Source organism: Eptesicus fuscus, chromosome 20, assembly GCF_027574615.1.
Source record: "Eptesicus fuscus isolate TK198812 chromosome 20, DD_ASM_mEF_20220401, whole genome shotgun sequence".
Lineage (NCBI taxonomy): Eukaryota > Metazoa > Chordata > Mammalia > Chiroptera > Vespertilionidae > Eptesicus > Eptesicus fuscus.
The window spans coordinates 27,384,046-27,403,592 of NC_072492.1; the positions used below are offsets into that span (position 1 = coordinate 27,384,046).

At 39.4% G+C, this 19,547-nt stretch overlaps 2 protein-coding genes across 3 annotated transcripts in view; one reads left to right on the forward strand and one right to left on the reverse strand.

The window, feature by feature from the left end:
- Positions 1 to 13,781, forward strand: part of PPM1E (protein phosphatase, Mg2+/Mn2+ dependent 1E) — a 110,993-nt gene extending 97,212 nt beyond the window's left edge. Inside the window, exons 4-7 of the mRNA XM_008147711.3 lie at positions 3,117 to 3,305; positions 5,977 to 6,120; positions 6,340 to 6,433; positions 12,644 to 13,781. Of these exons, the coding sequence (XP_008145933.2) occupies positions 3,117 to 3,305; positions 5,977 to 6,120; positions 6,340 to 6,433; positions 12,644 to 13,701 (1,485 nt within the window). The 3' untranslated portion in view covers positions 13,702 to 13,781. The remainder of the gene's footprint in view (positions 1 to 3,116; positions 3,306 to 5,976; positions 6,121 to 6,339; positions 6,434 to 12,643) is intronic.
- Positions 1 to 19,547, reverse strand: part of TRIM37 (tripartite motif containing 37) — a 150,518-nt gene that overhangs the window by 46,920 nt on the left and 84,051 nt on the right. Inside the window, exon 25 of one of the 2 annotated variants that reach the window (XM_008147710.3) lies at positions 15,419 to 15,635. The exons of the other annotated variant lie outside the window; for it this stretch is intronic. Coding sequence (XP_008145932.1) covers positions 15,632 to 15,635 — 4 coding nt within the window. The 3' untranslated portion in view covers positions 15,419 to 15,631. Of the gene's footprint in view, positions 1 to 15,418; positions 15,636 to 19,547 lie in introns of those variants that run through there. 2 annotated transcript variants of the gene reach the window in all.

Below are 19,547 nucleotides of genomic sequence, written 5' to 3' on the forward strand. Positions count from 1 at the left end.
TATGCCCCTGATTCTATTATATTCACCAGTCCATTCTGTTCTTCAGATTTTTTTTATTCACTTGATTTTTAGATTCACTTGTTGGTAGGTATGTATTTGATGTCTTTTTGTTGTTTATAATTTTTACCTTTACCTTTTTTTTTTCTTCTTCCTCTTCTTAAAGAATACCCTTCAGCATTTCATGTAATCCTGGTTTCTTGATGATGAACTCCTTTAGCTTTTTCTTGTCTGTGAAGCTCTTAGTCTGACCTTCAATTCTGAATGATAGCTTTGCTGGGTAGAGTAATCTTGGTTGTAGGTTCTTGCTGTTCATCACTTTGAATATTTCTTGCCACTCCCGTCTGGCCTGCATAGTTTCTGTTGAGAAATCAGCTGACAGTCGTATGGGTGCTCCCTTGTAGGTAACTAACTGTTTTTCTCTTGCTGCTTGTAAGATTCTCTCTTTGTCTTTTGCCCTTGGCATTTTAATTATGATGTGTCTTGGTGTGGTCCTCTTTGGATTCCTCTTGTTTGGGGTTCTGTGCGCTTCCTGAACTTGTAAGTCTATTTCTTTCACCAGGTGGGGGAAGTTTTCTGTCATTATTTCTTCAAATAGGTTTTCAGTATCTTGCTCTCTCTCTTCTTCTGGCACCCCAAAAATTCGGATGTTGGTACGCTTAAAGCCGTCCCAGAGGTTCCTTATGCTATCCTCACACTTTTGGATTCTTCTTACATTCCACCTCTCTGGTTGGGTGTTTTTGCTTCCTCATGTTCTAGATCTTTGGTTTGACTCTTGGGGTACAGTGATCTACAGTTGAGTTTCTGTATATTCTTTATTTCAGACAGTGTATGCATAATTTCTGACTGGTCCTTTTCCATTTTTTTGGTATTCTCATTAAGGTCCTTGAAGGTCTCTTCAAGTTTCTCAGAGGTTTTTAGAAGATTCTTGAGTAACCTTATAAATGTGGTTCTGAACACTGTGTCGTCCATTAGTTTACTTTCCTCCATCTCTTCTATTCGGACATACTTCGGTGTCTCCTCATTTTGGCTGCCTCCCTGTGTTGATGGGAGTGGCTTTGTGTGGTCAGTGACCTATAGGGCCAGTAGCTCAGCTTCCCCAATCACCCTAGGTGGTTGCTCTTGGTACCCCACTTTGTGGGCTGAGTGCAAAGTCTTGGTGTTGTTAAGCCTTTATTGCTGTTGGTACACTGGGAGGAATTGACCTCCAGGCCAATTGGCTGTGAGGATCACCTGTGTCTATGCCGGGAGACAGCCTTATTCAACTAGACTTGCAAAATTGTAAAAGCCTCTGTGCTCAGCTTGGATGGGGTGGAGTTTCAGGGTGGAGCCTACAGCCTTGGCTTCCCGTCAGCCCTGCCCTATGAGGTTCCTGGGTCTCAGTGTCCCTCAGTGTCCCTTTGTACTCCCTGTAAGCACCTCTGAGAGAAAGGCGCCCTGGAGTTTCGCCCACTGCCAAACAGTCTAGTCTCTCCCCCAATGAATCTGGATTCCCAGATTCTCGCCCGGAACTGGGTTTCAGTGCAGTTGGAAGTGGGGCTCAGCGCAGTCCGGAGCTTTTGTCTCCTTCCTGATAAGGCAATTCAGCAGCACAGTCTACAGTCCGTCCTCTGCGCGCATTCACGTGTGCGCCTCCGGAGCTCTGCCTTTCGCCGCTCCCCTGAGTTTCCGCCTTACAGCCCAGATTCCCCCAGTATGAGCCTGGCTCCCCAGGGTCTCGCCCGGAACTGGGGTTCAGTGCAGTCGGAGCTGGGGTTCAGCGAATTCTGGAGCTTTCAATCTCCTTCCTGCTAGAGAACGCCAGCCAGGCACTCAGCCGCCTCGTCCTCTCCGGCTCCGACCTCCCTGCACGCGCCTGTGTCTCCTCCCATGTCTCCGTACCTCAGGCTTTTATGGCTCCTCTGATTTTCCTTGTGGTTTTCTCTTTCCTTCTAGTTGTGGGCATTTCAGTCAGCCAGCTTTCCTGTGGTTCTGGATGATGTCCGTTTTGACTTTTAGTTGTATTTTTGAAATTGTTGTGCGAGGCTGCAGATTAGGTGTTTACCTATGCCGCCATCTTGGTTTCTCCTCTAGTATACTCTTTAAAAGAACTTTTCCAAAGTACAAATATACCTGTTGTTTTAGTAGTCCTTCCAAATCCCCATGAGATAGCAACTCACCCCTACCTAACAGATGGGAAAACAAGCACAAAAAATTATATTGTTTACTTTGGATATTTGTTTGAATGACAGGACCTAGACTCATCCAAGCTTCTAGAGCTCAAGGAATGCCAAAAACTTAGAAATGAAAATCATTAAATGCTGTTGTCTAAAGACAGTCCAGGACTGTTAAAGAGTTCAGTGAGTTATATATCTCCTAAGCAAGGTAGATCTGAGATTTAAATACTTGAGTTGAAGAAGCAAATTACTTAATGGGTTAAATGTAATCTTGTGACTAGGCTTCCTTTGGCAGGACAAAGCACGGGTTCGGAAGCCCTCCCTCTGACAGTTTTTGGGGGAGGAGGGGGATGGCAAGGGAATGGGAAGCTGAATCCTCGAATAGGGGACAAGGAAGTGTTAAGTGCATTTGGACATCTCTGCGGTTCAAGTTTTGCCAACCAGTTTAGACTGGTTGAGGATTCAATGTGACTATGAATGACTTGTGAGAGAGATATTGTAGTTTAAAAGTATGTGTATGCTTTCATTATCTCTGTATTTTAAACAACCTAACATAATTGGACTTGTGCTGGAAGGCCAATTATTTCCTATTGTTCTTAGTTTCTAATTTTATGATTAAAAGGCTTTTCTTTTTGGAAAAAATCACTCAATCCAGAACAGTTTTTGTTCAGTTCCTCCTCATTACCTTCTTTTTCCTCCCTCTCCCCTCAAAATTGTAATAGCAATTTTGAAGCAAATACATGTGGGTGGTTTCCATGGTGCAAGACAACTTTCACAGAGAGAGGGCACTTCAGCCAGAGCTAATTGGGCATGATGTGTTCCAGCATTCTGGTGTAAACACATATGCCCTAGTATTGCAGGTGTTTTAGCAGTTGATCAGGCATATCAGAAAAGGGAAACACTTAATCTCATTAATCTGGGCAACAGTACAGGGGGCCACTATTTGTGTGTTTGTATTGACAGGACCAGGAAGAACAAGCTTACTTTGCAGTGTTTGATGGCCACGGAGGAGTAGATGCTGCCATTTATGCCTCCATTCACCTGCACGTTAACTTGGTACGCCAGGAGATGTTCCCCCATGATCCTGCTGAAGCCTTGTGCCGGGCCTTTCGGGTCACTGATGAACGGTTTGTACAGAAAGCAGCCAGGGAGGTATGCCTTTTTCTCATAAATTCTTGTCATGACTGCACTGGCTGAGCTCAACTGATCTGTGGTTAAAGGGCTATTTGTATTTTCCCTTTTGTGGCAGGCATTAAAGTTCTCTTCCAAACTGTTCTTGACCCACAGTATTGGATTCTGTTGTAGTTCTTATTCTCTCTTTGGAAGAGTTTTAGTGGGGTGCTATGATGTACAGTATAGAAACTCCCAAGCTGTAATTTTCTACCAAGGCACTCCATTGCTGGATCTGGCAGATGAGTTTTGTCTTTCATACTCACTATTACCTGTCAGGTTCACATGAGGACCATCTCTCTAAGCTGACTTTTGCTGATAAAATCTGGAAATGGAGATTAAAACAATGGTTTAAAAAAGAAACCAAAGCTGGGATTACTCCCATGCATTTAGTTCTAAATGGGTTGGCAGTGTTTTGCTGTGTATCTGTTGAGGGAAATTTGCTTGGAGACAGTGAATCCTTAGATAATCCTTGAACTGATTCTCTTAACAGGAAGAAAAGTCAGAGCTCATGTCCTAATTTCTTAAGGTTAATCAGATAAGGTTTTTACTCTGCATAAATGACAGGGGCTCTATATTAAGATTTAAAAGTAAAAATTTAATTATCAGTCTGGGTATTGGTACATAATTAACTATGGTATTCTACATTCATTTCTAACTGGGGCCCAATAGAAAGAGAATAATTTTTAATGTAATTATACTATTATATGACCTAAACATTAACTCTTCAAAATAGCTGGAGGGAACAGGGTAGTCATTTTAATCCATTTCTTTGATCTCATAGTTTGCTATACAGCAGTAGTGTGGCTTAGAATTAATGAAATAATTCAGAACTATTTGTTATTAGGCAAGAGAAATAGCCTGTATTTCCCACGTATACCCTAGGTTTAGATTAATAGGTAAATCCACCATCAGCAACCACTAAGGTCTACATATAGAGATGTGGGGCTAGAAAACAAGATACAGTGTCGACCTCAGACCTTCCCAATCTCTTGAGTGCTGGCACTGTCCAGCTGTTTGTCATTCTGAGGACAAACCCGGCCCCTGAGAGATGATCTGTAATCACCATTGTGAAGCTAAGAGAATCACTTGCCTTTCTCATCCTCTGTTCTATCCCTTTTCCTCTGTGTACTCAAAAGTATGACTTTTTTCCTGACCAAGTTCACTTTATTTGCTTTGCCAGGGACCCTAGTTTAGCTCAGTCCTCCCAGTAGTTCTCTTGAGTAATTTAGGTTTGTCTCAACAAACAGTTAAGTTTTCTCCTTGTGCTTCCATGTGCTGCTAACTGCTGGGAAGCAAGCAGCTATTCCTGTTGCGAAGCAGCCCTGCCTCCTGTTCTCTCCAGGGCATATGCACTGCAATGTCTTTATCATGTGTTCCAGGGGGCTGAGTTTTTGAACAGTCTGTGTGGGAAGACATTTTATTGGTGGGTGAGGATTTATAACAGACTATCCCTATATAGGGAAAAGGAGTTGTTTTTCTCATTGGCTACAAGGGGCCTTTTACCACCCATGACGCACTGGTTCTAATTTAGGACAAGTTCTTAATAACAGAAAGTCATGCTCATTTGGTGGTGACTCATGTCAAATGAAGATGTCATATTAGTATAGTAGTATCAAGAGCATTAAGTAAAGTGATACTGAGCTATTGCAGTGAAATTCCAGGCTGTTAGTTCTTTATGCAATGTTCCAAAAGCAAGTTTACAAAGTTCATTTCTAAAATTTTTTGTTTTAAAGTATACTAGTAAGCATCTTACCACTAACTCCAGGGAATGTATTTATCTCTTGGCTCCTATCTTACTATCCAGAGTATGGGAGCATTTGTGTAGCAATCAGATGCTTTACATGTTATTTTGTAAAGTGAGGACTCTCCCCAAACATACAGTATGTCAGTAACAAAACAGAGACCACAATATGGTAATCTTTTTTAAAAAAATATATATTTTATTGATTTTTTACAGAGAGAAAGGGAGAGAGATAGAGAGTTAGAAACATCGATCAGCTGCCTCCTGCACACCCCCAACTGGGGATGTGCCCGCAACCAAGGTACATGCCCTTGACCGGAATCGAACCCGGGACCTTTCAGTCCGCAGGCCGACGCTCTATCCACTGAGCCAAACCGGCTTCGGCCAGTATGGTAATCTTTACTCTTAGAGTTGTTGTAGTGGATTCAGCACTGGACTAGCAGGAAAAAGAATTTCATTTCTCTTATGTGTACTAATCAGTTACCTGCCCTTGGACAAGTCACATAACCTATCATCGTTTTCTTACCTGTATATAAAATGGAATTAATAATTATCCCTGCCTTGCATATCACAGATAAATGGATCTATATGTGTGCACATTTAAGTACATACATGCATATCAAAATAAGAAATTCAAATTTAAAAATAGAAATTGCTATTTATTTGTGAAATCAATCTATTAATAATCTAGCTCCCAACTGAAAGGTCTGAATCAATTATAAATTGCTTCTCAATGAGAATTATATCTATTTAAATTTTATTGTTGACAGTATTATGGGAGATGCTCCCTTTTTGCCCCCTCCACGCCTTCCCCATTCTATTGTCTGTCAATGGGTTTTGCATATATGTTCTTAGAATTTGATATCTATTTATTTTTACTGACTCTAGTTTTCTTTAAACTATTTTCAGAGCTTAAGATGTGGGACCACAGGAGTGGTGACTTTTATCAGAGGCAACATGCTACATGTAGCCTGGGTGGGTGATTCCCAGGTTATGCTTGTGAGAAAGGGCCAAGCTGTTGAACTAATGAAGCCACACAAACCAGACAGAGAAGTAAGTATGGTCTGTTCCACAAAGGCAATTTTCTGGTTATTAAGATTCTCTTAATAACATAATTATCACCATTATCTCAGCATCCATGCCCACCTTCCACAGGAGAAATAAAGAGAAACTTTCCAGAAAGCTGATGAATATATCTGTTGTTTACTGTTAAAGTAGATGAATAAGTCCTGACTCTAGTTATATGCTTCTTTTCATTGCATTGCTGTTTAGGATGAAAAGCAGCGAATTGAGGCCCTGGGAGGTTGTGTAGTCTGGTTTGGTGCCTGGCGGGTGAATGGAAGTCTGTCGGTCTCCAGAGCTATTGGTAGGAAAAACCAATTAATTTCTGTTTCTCTGAACTGTCCTCTTTGGCTCATTGTCTTATGTTAACTCTGATACAACAAGAAACCAGAGATGATAATTTGTATTATCAGTGTACTTTTTATTATTTAAAATAGCAGTTGGATGGTGGCTCTGTAAATTATTTAATTAACCTACTCATTTGTATGCTTAAATTCCATTATTAAAAGGGAACTGTATTAAGAAACGTAGAATTTACTAGTTTCTATCTCCCCTTATTTTTTTTTAAAAGGAAGTCTTTAATCTTTGGTACACAAATCCACACAATCATTTCATTTCATTTTAGGTCATATTTAGTTTAAATAAGTATTTTCCAGAAAATGGAAACCTCTCCCCATATTTTACCTTTATGTCATTCATTATGAATTTTTAAATGACTAAACAACAGAGAACAAATTCATGGGGAAAACATTGTGCTTTTTAGATGAAAATAATCTTCTATATGAGTGTAATAATTTGCCAGATAACTCTGGAGTTTCAAAGAATCTGCTCCCTAGGACCTAAATTCTTCAAAAGAAGGGTAAGTCAACAAAACTGTCTAAAACTTAGAGAGTAAACGGCTAAATTGATTGGACAAAATTCAAGAGTATAAGTTCAGAAAATTGAGTTATAGTCTACTTTCTGTCTTTGTTTCACTTTGGCGCCTGAGTTCATTTTAGGTTTCATGCCTTAGCTTTATTTTCTGTTGTTGTTTTTAAAGAATCAATCAATGTGAGTGCCTATATGGGTGATACGCATATATGCATATATACTGCAGTTCTTAGTCACAGCTTCCTACAGAAATGAGGTAATCTGACACAGGGATAACATGGATTAATGGAATTTACCTCTAATCCCCAACTTTTGCTTATCATTACCAAAAATCTCAAAGGACTGATTCAGTTTCACCACGGATGTGAGTTGTTCCTCCCACTCTTTGGAAAGGTACTGGCAAGCTGTGAAGTGGCCCAAATGTGGGTAGCAGAAGGCTGAGAGAGAAAGAAAAATTCTGCAAATATCTCCTAAAAAAGTGAAAGTTGGCTTTATCTTATGACTGAGGGAGTTATTAGGAACTCTGGAATAAGGCCAAATAGGGAAAATTTCCCATTTCTAAAACATTCTATATAGAATTATTTTTTGACAATTCCAACCAAAGACCTCTTCCTCTTGATCTTCCCATCTTTGTCAGTGTTTGAGAGGTATCTTTAATGCCTGTTATAGAACCAGCTTTACTAGGGAGATACTTGACTTTTCTTGTTTCTAAAAATGTAACACATGGGGAAACTAAAGCAGGGGAAGAGTGTCCTTGACTAAGTGACAGTCTAGGACAGAATAAGCGACTTGACAGAGGAAGTGACTTTCGTGTTGGGCATGGAGGACAGTATTCAGGGAGGAATCCCAGGTACAGGGGGATGTAAATACATGGGCGTCGGAAAGAGCCTTGTGTGTTAGGAACAGAGGCTGGGCAGAGGTGGAAGTGCTGGTGCTGAGTTGTGAAGGGGCTAAGTAGTCTGGGCTTTACCAGGTGATAAGCAGAGGGGCCCACACGATCAGTTTGTAGTTACGTTTGTAAGACAGACTAGAGTAGAAAGTCTAGATGAATGATTATTCAGGAAGCTGTTGATACACTTTTACAGAGATGAGGCAGCCAAAAAGGGATACAGAGGGTATAAATTGATGGGACAGAAATGACAGTTTGTGGGGGAAGAGGAAAGCTAACTTCCAGGCTTCTGACTTGTGTGACTGAGAAGATAAAGCATTGGTAATAAAGCAGCAGCAATTTGGTGGGTGGGGAGGAGGGCAGATGAGGAGTTCATTTTGGATATATTTTATATTCTATGTACCTGTGGTATGTTTTGGAAAAGATAATTTATATGCAGCTGGAAATACAGATCTGGAGCTTAGCAGAATTCTGAATTGAATATAGAGATTTGGGAACTCATCCCATTTTGGCAATAATATTAGCAACCTCTGAAGTAACATATACATTAGTTGAAACTATGGGTATGGATGACATTGCCCAAGAAAAATGTGTAGTATGGAAAGAGCCTCATTCCTTAAGGTAGAAATAACATAATGAAGTCAGCTCTCTGGGTTTGTATCTTGGATATGCCACGTTACAAGCTGTGGGTCTTGGGAAGTTTATTTCTCTGTTTCTATTTGTTCTTTGTAAAGTGTGAACAGTAACAGTACCTAAGTCCGTGGTCAGCAAACTGTGGCTCGTGAGCCACATGCGGCTCTTTGGTCCCTTGAGTGTGGCTCTTCCACAAAATACCACGGCCTCGGCGAGTCTATTTTGAAGAAGTGGAGTTAGAAGAAGTTTAAGTTTAATACATTTGGCTCTCAAAAGAAATTTCAATCGTTGTACTGTTGATATTTGGCTCTGTTGACTAATGAGTTTGCCGACCACTGACCTAAGTCATGAAGTTTTTGTATTAAATAGCACAATACATGCACCACACTCAAGAGGTCTGTATGTCACAGTCTTAAACAGTGATTGTTAGTGCTATTTTTATTTAAGATTCTAAAATTTATTGAGAGAGAGAGAGAGATAGAGAGACAGAGAGAGAGAGAGACAGAGAGGGGAAGAGAAACATTGATGTGAGAGTGAAACAATTGGCTACCTCCTGCACGCCCCCAACCAGCAACCGGCCACACCCCAGGCACGTGCTCCAACTGGCAACTCTTTGGTGCACAGGAAGATGCCCAACAACTGAGCCACACAGGCCAGGGCTGTTAGTACAATTATTATTTTTTAAAACATATTTTTATTAATTTCAGAGAAGGGAGAAGCAGATAAAAACATCAATGATGAGAAAGAATCATTGATTGGCTGCCTCCTGCACACCTCCTACTGTGGATCGAGCCTGCAACCTGGGCATGTGCCCTGACCGAGAATCACAGTGACCTGACACTCAACCACTGAGCCATGCCAGCTGTGCTGCTAGTACAATTGTTAAGTGAAGGAGCGAGTGAAGAAAATAAAGAGGGGATCAGAGTTTTAGAAGCGGGGTATCTCAGACGCTAGGGGAAGAGGGTTTCTTAGGAGAAAGTAGTGAATAGGGTCAAGTGCTGCAGAGGTCAAGTGAGAAGTGGGTTAAAAAAAAAAAAGACCTGAAATTTTGAAAATAGGGGATACAGCAGTTCCTTGCATAATGTTCTGTTCATTATCATTTTGTTATAACGTAATGAGATGCTATACGAACTTGCTCTTGTTTGTATTAATTAGCCTAAGGTAAAACTGGTTTCCTTTTATCATTTCACGTAGTCACAGAAACCTATAGATGACATTAAATGAAGGCTGACTATGATTGGTAACATCTGAGATAAATGTGTTCGATCAGTAGGCACAGAAACCAGAAAACAATCAGGTGAGGGAAAATGAGCGATAACACGAAGGAGCATGTACAGATTTGGTTTCTTGGACAATGTGGTGGTGAAGGGAGACAGTGTGGTGACGAGAGGAAAAAGCTGATTTGGGAAAGGGTTGCTTTCATTGTTTTGTTTTTTTGAGATTTTAGATCAGACCCTGTTTATACAGTTAAGGTAGAGAACCAGTAGAAGAGAAATTGAACAGGAGAGAGAGAGAAGCCAGGGTCCCAGAGCACAGGTTAGCTTTGAGAAGGGAAAGGGCACCTTTTACTCTGAGAAATGGTAACTGATATGGGTGAATCTCTACACAAGTCAGAAGAAATGGTGGAGAGGAACTGAGGAAATTCAGGATTGATAAACTTAAATTTTCTTGAAGTAGGAAATTAGGCCATCTACCCAAATCCAGTAGTTTAATTGGAAGAGGGAGTTGAAAAATGAGAGATTTAGAAAGCTCATGGCATAAAATAGAGGGTTAAATGGGGACAAGAAAAAGGATTCCTAAGCAGAGTTCAGCTCTACTTAGGAAAAAATGACTCTTAAAGCTTTGAAAATTAAAAGCTTTAAAGCCCTTCAAATGTATGATCCAAAGTTGACTGAAGCACGATGTTTCCTAGCATATGGAGAGAGGATGTTGAAGACAAAAGGATGTTGCCATTTCTACCATGAAATGGATAATCATGCCCTCCTACCAAATTTGGGGGCGAAATGTCATGAATTTGACATCCAACAGTAGAGCAGGTGAAAAGCCAGAATTCTGGCAGCATTTCTTTTGCAAATCTTCGTATGTTCTGTTCTAAACTAACAGTTGCAGTAGCCTTTTACTTGACACACTAAAACAAGATTTTGGGAACAGCATGACTCAGATCACATTTATTTTTAGAGCTGGAATTCAGAAAATAATGATGATGATAACAATACAGTGAGGTGAAGTAGCAGAGGGGGAACTCTGTGAAGTAGATTTGTGGAGGACACTGAACCCCATGATTGGAAGTTTTAACTAGCGTTTACAAACTAGCTAATTAAAAGGCATCATAGTATAGAAGTGAAATGGACTAAATCAAAACCATGCTTGAGGAAGACGGTTCTGGCTACTGTATGAAAAAGATAGTTTCTTACCTTGTAGATAAACGCAGGTAAATATATTCAGTATTTGTTTTTTAGGGTATCCCTTTCAAAATGCTGGATGGGGCATGTGGCCCACTGTTGATGCTAGCCAAGTTCTCCATAGGATTCCTATTCAGCTTTCTGGGTCTACTTGAGGATTAAAAAGGAATGTGAAATATTGGGGGAAACCTATATCAGATACCAGAAACAGTGACAATGTAGCCAGATAACTTAAGTATATTTATCTTTATTTTATCTTCCCCTACTCAGAATGTCCAGTTGTAGTGCAATGGAAAGGCTAATAATTGATGAGGGCTTTTAACAAGTGCTAGGATTTGGACTCAGGCAGTGGTGACTCATGCTGGCATCCTTAAACCACTAAGCTATGTCTGTCACTGCTTTACAAATGATAAAAGCACTTTGTAAATTTTTAAAAAGTATTATTTATCGATGAATTATGATACCCTAATCTAAGAATTACTACTTAATACTGTTTGTTTGTTTTTTATGTTAAGAAATAAGTATCCTTTGTTGTAAGGAATAATATATTTGGTTACCCAATAGGGTAAAGACCCTTTTTGCTATTTCTCTCCAAATCCCTAAGGAAAACAATGAATGGATTTGGAAGTGCTCTGGATCTGGAAGTTCCAAACTGCACTAGAGATGATGGCTTGTCTTAATAGTCTGTGATGGAAACCTACCTCAGTGTGTGGGCCCAAGGTCTCCAGTCTGTCTCTACTTCCAGCACCCTATATTCAAATACATATTAGTCCCTAACAGTTCCCTCTCTTCGCAATTCTGTTCCTTCAACCCAGGACCCTTCTCTGCCTGGTGATAACTAACTTCTTCAAGGCCCAGCTATAATGTCATTCTGTAAGTGGGTGAGCTGAGCAAATAGGGTTTTGGGGGTTCTTACAGTTGTTCATAGGTGAAGGATGAGTAATAGTAATAAAGACAGAAGGGGATGATCAGAAACAATTTGAAGAAAAAAGCAATATGGTAGTCCCTAAAGATGAGAAAAATGATCATACACATTGACTGTTCTCTAGAAGTAATAAACAAAGCAGAATTTAAAAAACAGAAAGCAAATTGGACTGGGAATCGAGACTAACATTCTAGTTCACTTGTCTGAGGCTTGGGAAGACTTTTCCTGGCTTGTGGGAGTTGGACTTGATTTTTAAAAATCCCTTGTAACTCAAGCCTTCCTTTGTGTTCACAGCATGAAACTTGATTTCTAAACAAGGATATAATAAGAATTAAGTGTTTACCAAAAAGAAATGATCAGAACTTTGGTTTGTTTTTCAATGTGGATCTGTTCTCAAATCTCAACTGGATCAAAGTTAACCACCAGTAAAAGAAAAGATCTACTAAATCCACAAGGTTTTCCTACGCAGGACTGAAGTTTCCAGTACAGCAACAAATTTAGATGTGACATTTGTTGCCATGCTCAGCTAAGCCCAAGTCATAGCTAGGGCATAAAATTCAGAGTCTAAGCTAGGTAAGAAATTAAGCCCCATTAATGACAATTATACAACTGAGAGTGAGGCATAAGCAGCATCTGGTTAACAGAGAATTCAAGTATTCTCTAAAACTAGTTTATAAATTCTTCCCAGTAAAGTCAGATCACAATTGCAGAATGTGGTCAGAGTCATAGCATTGGCATTGCACATTCTTACAAGCAAGGTAAAACAAAATCTGACCTACGTTCTAATTCCCACAGGAGATGCTGAACATAAGCCATATATCTGTGGGGATGCAGATTCCGCCTCTACTGTGTTGGATGGAACTGAAGACTACCTCATTCTGGCCTGCGATGGCTTCTATGACACCGTGAACCCTGATGAGGCAGTGAAAGTTGTATCTGACCACCTGAAGGAGAATAATGGAGACAGCAGCATGGTTGCCCACAAATTAGTGGCGTCAGCTCGTGATGCTGGGTCAAGTGATAACATCACAGTTATTGTGGTTTTCCTGAGGGACATGAACAAAGCTGAAAATGTTAGTGAGGAATCAGACTGGACAGAGAACTCTTTTCAAGGAGGGCAAGAAGATGGTGGGGATGATAAGGAAAATCATGGAGAGTGCAAACGCCCTTGGCCTCAGCACCAGTGCTCAGCACCAGCCGATCTAGGTTATGATGGGCGTGTGGATTCATTCACTGACCGAACTAGCCTGAGCCCAGGGTCCCAAATCAACGTGCTGGAAGACCCAGGCTACCTGGATCTCACACAAGTAGAAGCAAGCAAACCTCACAGTGCTCAGTTTTTGCCACCAGTTGAGATATTTGGTCCTGGTGCACCAAAGAAAGCAAATCTTATTAATGAGCTAATAATGGAGAAAGCATCCGTTCAATCATCATTGTCTGAATGGAGTGGTGCTGGAGCGTTTCCCTCTTCCTTTAATTTGGGTTTAACAGGGCAGCAGATACACAGAATGGAGAGTTTGTCTCCTGTCTGTTCTATGTTGGAAAATGAACAGTTAAAATTCCTGGGAAGTAGAGTTTCTAGATTATCTCATTTACGCTATCACTACTCAAAGAGGTGGCATGGATTCAGGTTTAACCCAAAATTTAAGTCATTCCTCTCTGCTCAAGAGCCTTCCCACAAAGTAGGCACAAGCCTATTTTCACTTACTTCACGTGGGAAAAGAAATAGGATGTTAAGAAGTTCTCTGCCACGGAGGCAAAATAGTTGGAAAGAGTATGATGAAAACACAAAGAAGCTCAGAAAGAGTAATGATATTCCATACCCAGATCTTCCCTGGAGCTGTAAAATATAATACTTTCTCTTTAGAGTAGGCTAGTTAGCTCTCCCCCAATAAAACCACCATCAGAGTAGAAACAAGGTAGACATTTCTGAAATGTGTGTGTTCATTATGAAATCATGGATGGCTCAATTCTTAAATGTAAATAGATCTCTAGGAAACTCAAAATAGTGATTTCAATTAAAAAAGTTTTTTGGCAGTTTCATTAGCAAAATTATACAACTGATCCCTGTAATGTATCTCCATATCTACATACAATCCCACCCCACTGCCTCTTCACACCATTAGTGGAAGCTTGCAAGGTACTTATTTTTGTCAGGATATAGTGTTGAAATAATGCAGTTGAAATCTGGTCTGATATGCCTAATATATCTTTGGAAAACTTAATGTAGAATTGATTTAGTTGAGGACTGTTCCTCAAAAGACTCGGGACTATGAGGAAAAACCCTCCCTTGCCCACTTTTTTGGTAAGTAAAAGACTATAAGCCATATGGATTTTAACTGGTAACAATGAAAGTAGAAACCTAGTGTAAAAATGTCATATTTTCAGACTTGTGAGGCACCATAAAGATTTACTGATTTTTTCCCCCTTTTCTGTAACATAAAGGACAAAGCTTTTAAAATTATTTCCTAAGGCTGTAGCTATTTGGGAGTTTCATAACTTGTTATGGTGCTTTTAGTGGAATTTTTATTATTTGTCATTAGAAGACCACTGTCAACTGGTTTCAACCTATGATGCTAACATGTTTTTCACTGTACCTGCATCTCAGGAATAACACTGGTTTAATGGAGAGGTCAGGTACATTTGAAAAGAAAATAGAATAACATTTCTATTTTTTCTCCCCTCCCCCCCCTTTTTTAAAAGGTCAAAGACAGCAAAGCCATATACCACTATAAAATAAGTGGTGTCCTAGCTGGTTTGGCTCAGTGGCTAGAGCGTCGGCCTGTAGACTGAAGGGTCCCAGATTTGATTCCAGTCAAGGGCATGTACCTCAGTTGCAGGCTCGGTCCCTGGCCCTGGTTGGGGGCGTGTCGGAGGCAACCAATTGATGTGTGTCTCTTTCTCTCTTCCCCTCCCTTCTACTCTCTAAAACTTAATATCCTCAGATGAGGATTAACAAAAATAGAAGTTTTAACTTTTCTAAAACTGTTTCCCCCAAGGGAATGCATTGGTGTGAGAGAGGTTGAAAATACTGCTTAAAGCGAGCCTGGAGGCCAAGGACCAGGGAGAGTCCAGATTACTGAGACCCAGGTCTGCTTAGTTAGAAATGAAGAATACCCCCGAGTCCTGCTACATGCAACTTCATGCAGAGAGAGAATGTGTATTTCTCATTTCAATATTTATATTTTAAAATTGTCTGCTTTTTGCCATTTCTGCAGTTTCAAGTCAGAAGGACATCTTCAACTAAAGACAGCCAATAGAATAATAATCAGATTCATTCAATGAAGCAGCCTGATTCTGAGAATCATGAATGTCTCCACATGACATGTTACCCTCCCCTAGTCAACTGTGGACCAGACAAGCCAATGGACAGGAGGTACCTGCTATAGTGCTCATCACTCATTATGAGATACTGGATGCTCTTGCTGAGGAACGTCCAATGCCTAACCATGTTCATACATAATACAGTTACTTTATGTTCTCCAGATCCACAATGGAGGAGTAAACCACTGGATTTTAAAAACAGATACTTTGGGTAAAAACAGCTTCACTTTAGTGATGATCACATCATTAGTTTACATATTTTATTTTAAAAAAATTGAATGTAATTAGACATTTCCAATATTTGTTTTTCTTGAAGTCAGTCTTTTCTCGAGGCTTGTGACCAGAATCTCACCAGCCTGATATTTTACCCCACTCCCCCCATGGACCTCACATCTTTCATTTTCTCAAGCCTAGATCTTGTTAACAACCCATCAGGTGCAGTATCAGTTTCGAATCCAATTATCTAAGGAGATAAGAAAACAGAGGCAGCAGAATATTGGTATGTTATAGTCCAGCATTTAGTTAAATTAAAAAAAAATTAAGATTTTTCTAGAACTAATGTTTTTGATCAGAGGAAAGAAGGTACAAGTGATAGTTTTTTTCAGTGGGGGAAAATGGTTGGATGAAATTGGGATGAACACAGACCACATCTTCAGGGGTCTGGATCTTGTAGGTTTGACTACATAAGCAGCGTTAACTCCATTTTCATACCATAGCCCTCTAGAAAATAAAGCAAAGTAGTTCTAGTATGATCAAGTTATGAAACAGTATTGTAAAAAAAATAGCAAATTTTCATTTGTCCACATCCATATTTATAGAGTAGTTAGGTACCATTTGTAAGGTAAGTCCTTTAAAATTCTATAATACATATTAAAGTAGTGGTTATTGGTCTGATATATGCTGCTCTTGGTTCTATAAACCAGATAGAAGCAGTGCTTTGTGAAGTGCAGTGTTATATTTTAATGCCACTGGTGATAGAAAGTAGTTCCCTTCAGTTCAAATCCCGTGCCCTTATTTGCTGCTTGCTGATGTGAGCAATAAGTATCCTCTAACTAATGGTTTTTACACATTTCTGTAACTTGTACTTTAAGATGGTGTATCTGGTGATTGTAAAAATATTAGATAGATATAAAAGTATCTATATAATATATATTAACTGTTAATGCTGAGGTATAGTCTGTGAACTCTGTGTTTTGTACTTTTACTCACTGTGTAATTTAGTGGTGGTGAAAGTTCTACAATCTTTAAGAGTGGCAGTATCCCTTTTTGAATTTAACATGATCTGCATCAATTTGTTTGCCTGCTAAAGTTTTGTTAGAATAGGAAATAGTAAAACAGTGTAAACAAGAAAGTATAGTATTGGTTAGGGAAACAGACTTCAAGTCACCAACTAAAGTGATTATAAACGAACGCCTTGTACATTCACTGTGAGTTTCAAAGGAAATCACCCTAATTTGTTCACTTTCTGGATGTGTACTATTGAGAGCGAGCTGATGTTAAGCAGCACTATTACACCAAACACTGGGGCTCTCAGTACCAGTTAGGTCTCTACTAAAGAGGATGGTGGAAATACACATGTATATACCTTTACTTTACCTAGAAATGCCATCCATTGTCCTTGAATTAATAAAATTAAAGTTACTGTTTTATTTAAGAGGATCTTAAAAGTAACACCTTTTCCAAGGACAGTGTCAGCAACATTAATGTCAATATTGAGCCTGACCACGTTTCTAGTGGTACAGCATGACACCATACCACCATGTGGACAGTTATCTCCCTGATAATCACACTCCATTTTGGAACACTAAGCCAGTAAGAAGTGCAACATCCAATGGGCAGATGAAAACGATGCAGAAAGTTCAGTGTTTACAGATAAAACTGCTGTGGTTTAAGCACTTCCTTCCCCATCAGAAGCTGACCCAGGCTTTGTAAGAAAGTGATCTAAATAATTATTTTGATGTTTAAACATAATTTGTTCCCTCAATGGTCATTCTCACCTAAGCAAGGCCATAAAAGGTGATACCCACCAACTCTTATGTTCCGACCTGTGAATAGCTTAGGTTTTTTTTCAAAACAAGATACCGCCAGTATTATAACACGACTATTTTCCAGACAAATGGTACTGTGTTGAAAAATAATTACTTCCTCTAGCAGCATTTTATCTTCTATTTTGAAGATTATTTATTGTACTAATTAGAAAGTATGAAGTAAGATACGGAACTTCAGACGGACGTAATAGTTGTTCTGGAAAAAAGGAACGACTCTAATAAACTTCAATGTGTTAGATAACCCACAGATGTATCATCAGTAACCTCCTTAGGTGCTCTTTGGTGAGAGATAGGCTTTGTCCTCTTGTTCATGACATTTCCCTGCAGAGAAATTCTCTATGGAGTGAAGTGAATGAAGTAAATAATTTCTTTCCAAGTAAATTTATCAACTTAAGAACCTGCTCTACATCTCACTCTTGAGTTCAGTTGCAACCACCAGTGATCCTTCATATTTCATTAAAACTGTTCATTCAGGTGAGAAGTATGTTGAAATTTTGCCAATATCTTAATAAAACCCAGCAATTTAAAACTACTAGTCATTTGTCTTTTTATTCAAAGGAAATATATTTAGTGCTGAAATTTAGCTTGATTCCCTCAGAACAAAATAAAATCTTGAGGCGGTAGTTTTCTTAAACTTTAAAGTAGAAATATTGTTTTAAAAAGTTGCTAGTGTTGCTCTGTTATTTCCTTCCCTGAAAATACATGAGATATATTTCATCTTCTCCATGTTTTTCCCTGTAAGTTTAAATGGGGTGGGGGAGGGGAGTAGAGGGGTTAGTATCCTCAAATAGATGAGAATAGGACCTGCCAAAGGCTAAGCGTTAACTCCTCAAATCTACCAACTACTGTAGTCTTTAAACTGCAAAGAAAGGAAAATAATCAGGTGAATTGCATTTGAAATTCTGTCTGGAGGTTTGCTGTTAAGAGAGTTAATAGGAGATAGAGACAAAGGTTGGGGTGGAAGTGAAGCTAATAAAGCAAGACACCTGCATCTAAGTGAATGGAATTAAACATGCAAAACAAGTCAACCTAATGAACTGCACTGTTCACTCTCTTCTCCCCACCACTAAGTCCAGGAAGCACTTAAACCCCTAACTCCCTAAATTCATTCAGCACTTAGTATGATTTTATATGGAAATGAAAGAGAGCAAGAATTGAGAAAACAGCAAAGGTCTGAAAGAATCATATTTGAAGTTTGCTAAAGCTGGGAATAAAAGAAAAGGAATATTCTGATAGTAAGTAGTATTTATACTTGAAAAAAATCTCATATACCATTTACTTCAACAGAAACATCTCTTTCCAAAGGAAACAACAAACCCATAGAATAGTGATTCTCAACCTTTTTAATGCCGCGACCCTTTAATACAGTTCATGTGGTGGTGACCCACAGGTTGAGAACCGCTAGCAGGGTCGCCTAAGACCAGGGGTCCTCAAACTTTTTAAACAGAGGGCCAGTTCACTGTCCCTCAGACCGTTGGAGGGCCGGACTATAGTTTAAAAAACAACTATGGACAAATTCCTATGCACACTGCACATATCTTATTTTGAAGTAAAAAAACAAAATGGCAAAAACACCCGGCGGGCCAGATAAATGTCCTCCGCATGTGGCCCCCGGGCCGTAGTTTGAGGACGCCTGCCTAAGACCATTGGAAAACACAGATATTTACATTACGATTCATAACAGTAGCAAAATTACAGTTATGAAGTAGCAACGAAAATAATTTTATGGTTGGGGGTCACCACAACATGAGGAACTGTATTAAAGGGTCAAAGCATTAAAAAGGTTGAGAACCACTGCCATAGAAAAACATGTAAGAGCTGTGGTACAATATCAACTTAACATATGCATAATTAGGATCCTAGAAGAGAAAGATAATGGACAGAAGAAATAATGGCTGAAAATTTTCCAAAATTAATGATAGACACCAAATGGTAGATCCAAGAAGCTCAGAACACTAAGCAGGTTACCAAACACACTCCTACATGGTGGGGAGAACACAACACCTTCCAAGTGGTTTCATTGGCAAATTCTGATCTAGGGTAACACCAATTCTACACATTCTTTCAGAAAAGACGATTCATTTTATTAGAACAGCATTAATATGATACCAAATTAGATGAAAACAGAACTACAGACCAATAACATCCCTCGTGAATATAATGCAAAAATCCTCAGCAAAATATCACTACATACTTACTAGAATTACTCAAAAATAATGACAGGACCAAGTGTTTGTGGGCATGCAAAATGGCAGTGCTACTTCTGGAAAAGTTTGGCAGTTTCTTCTAAAATCACACGACTCAGTGAAGTGACTTGTCACCAACTA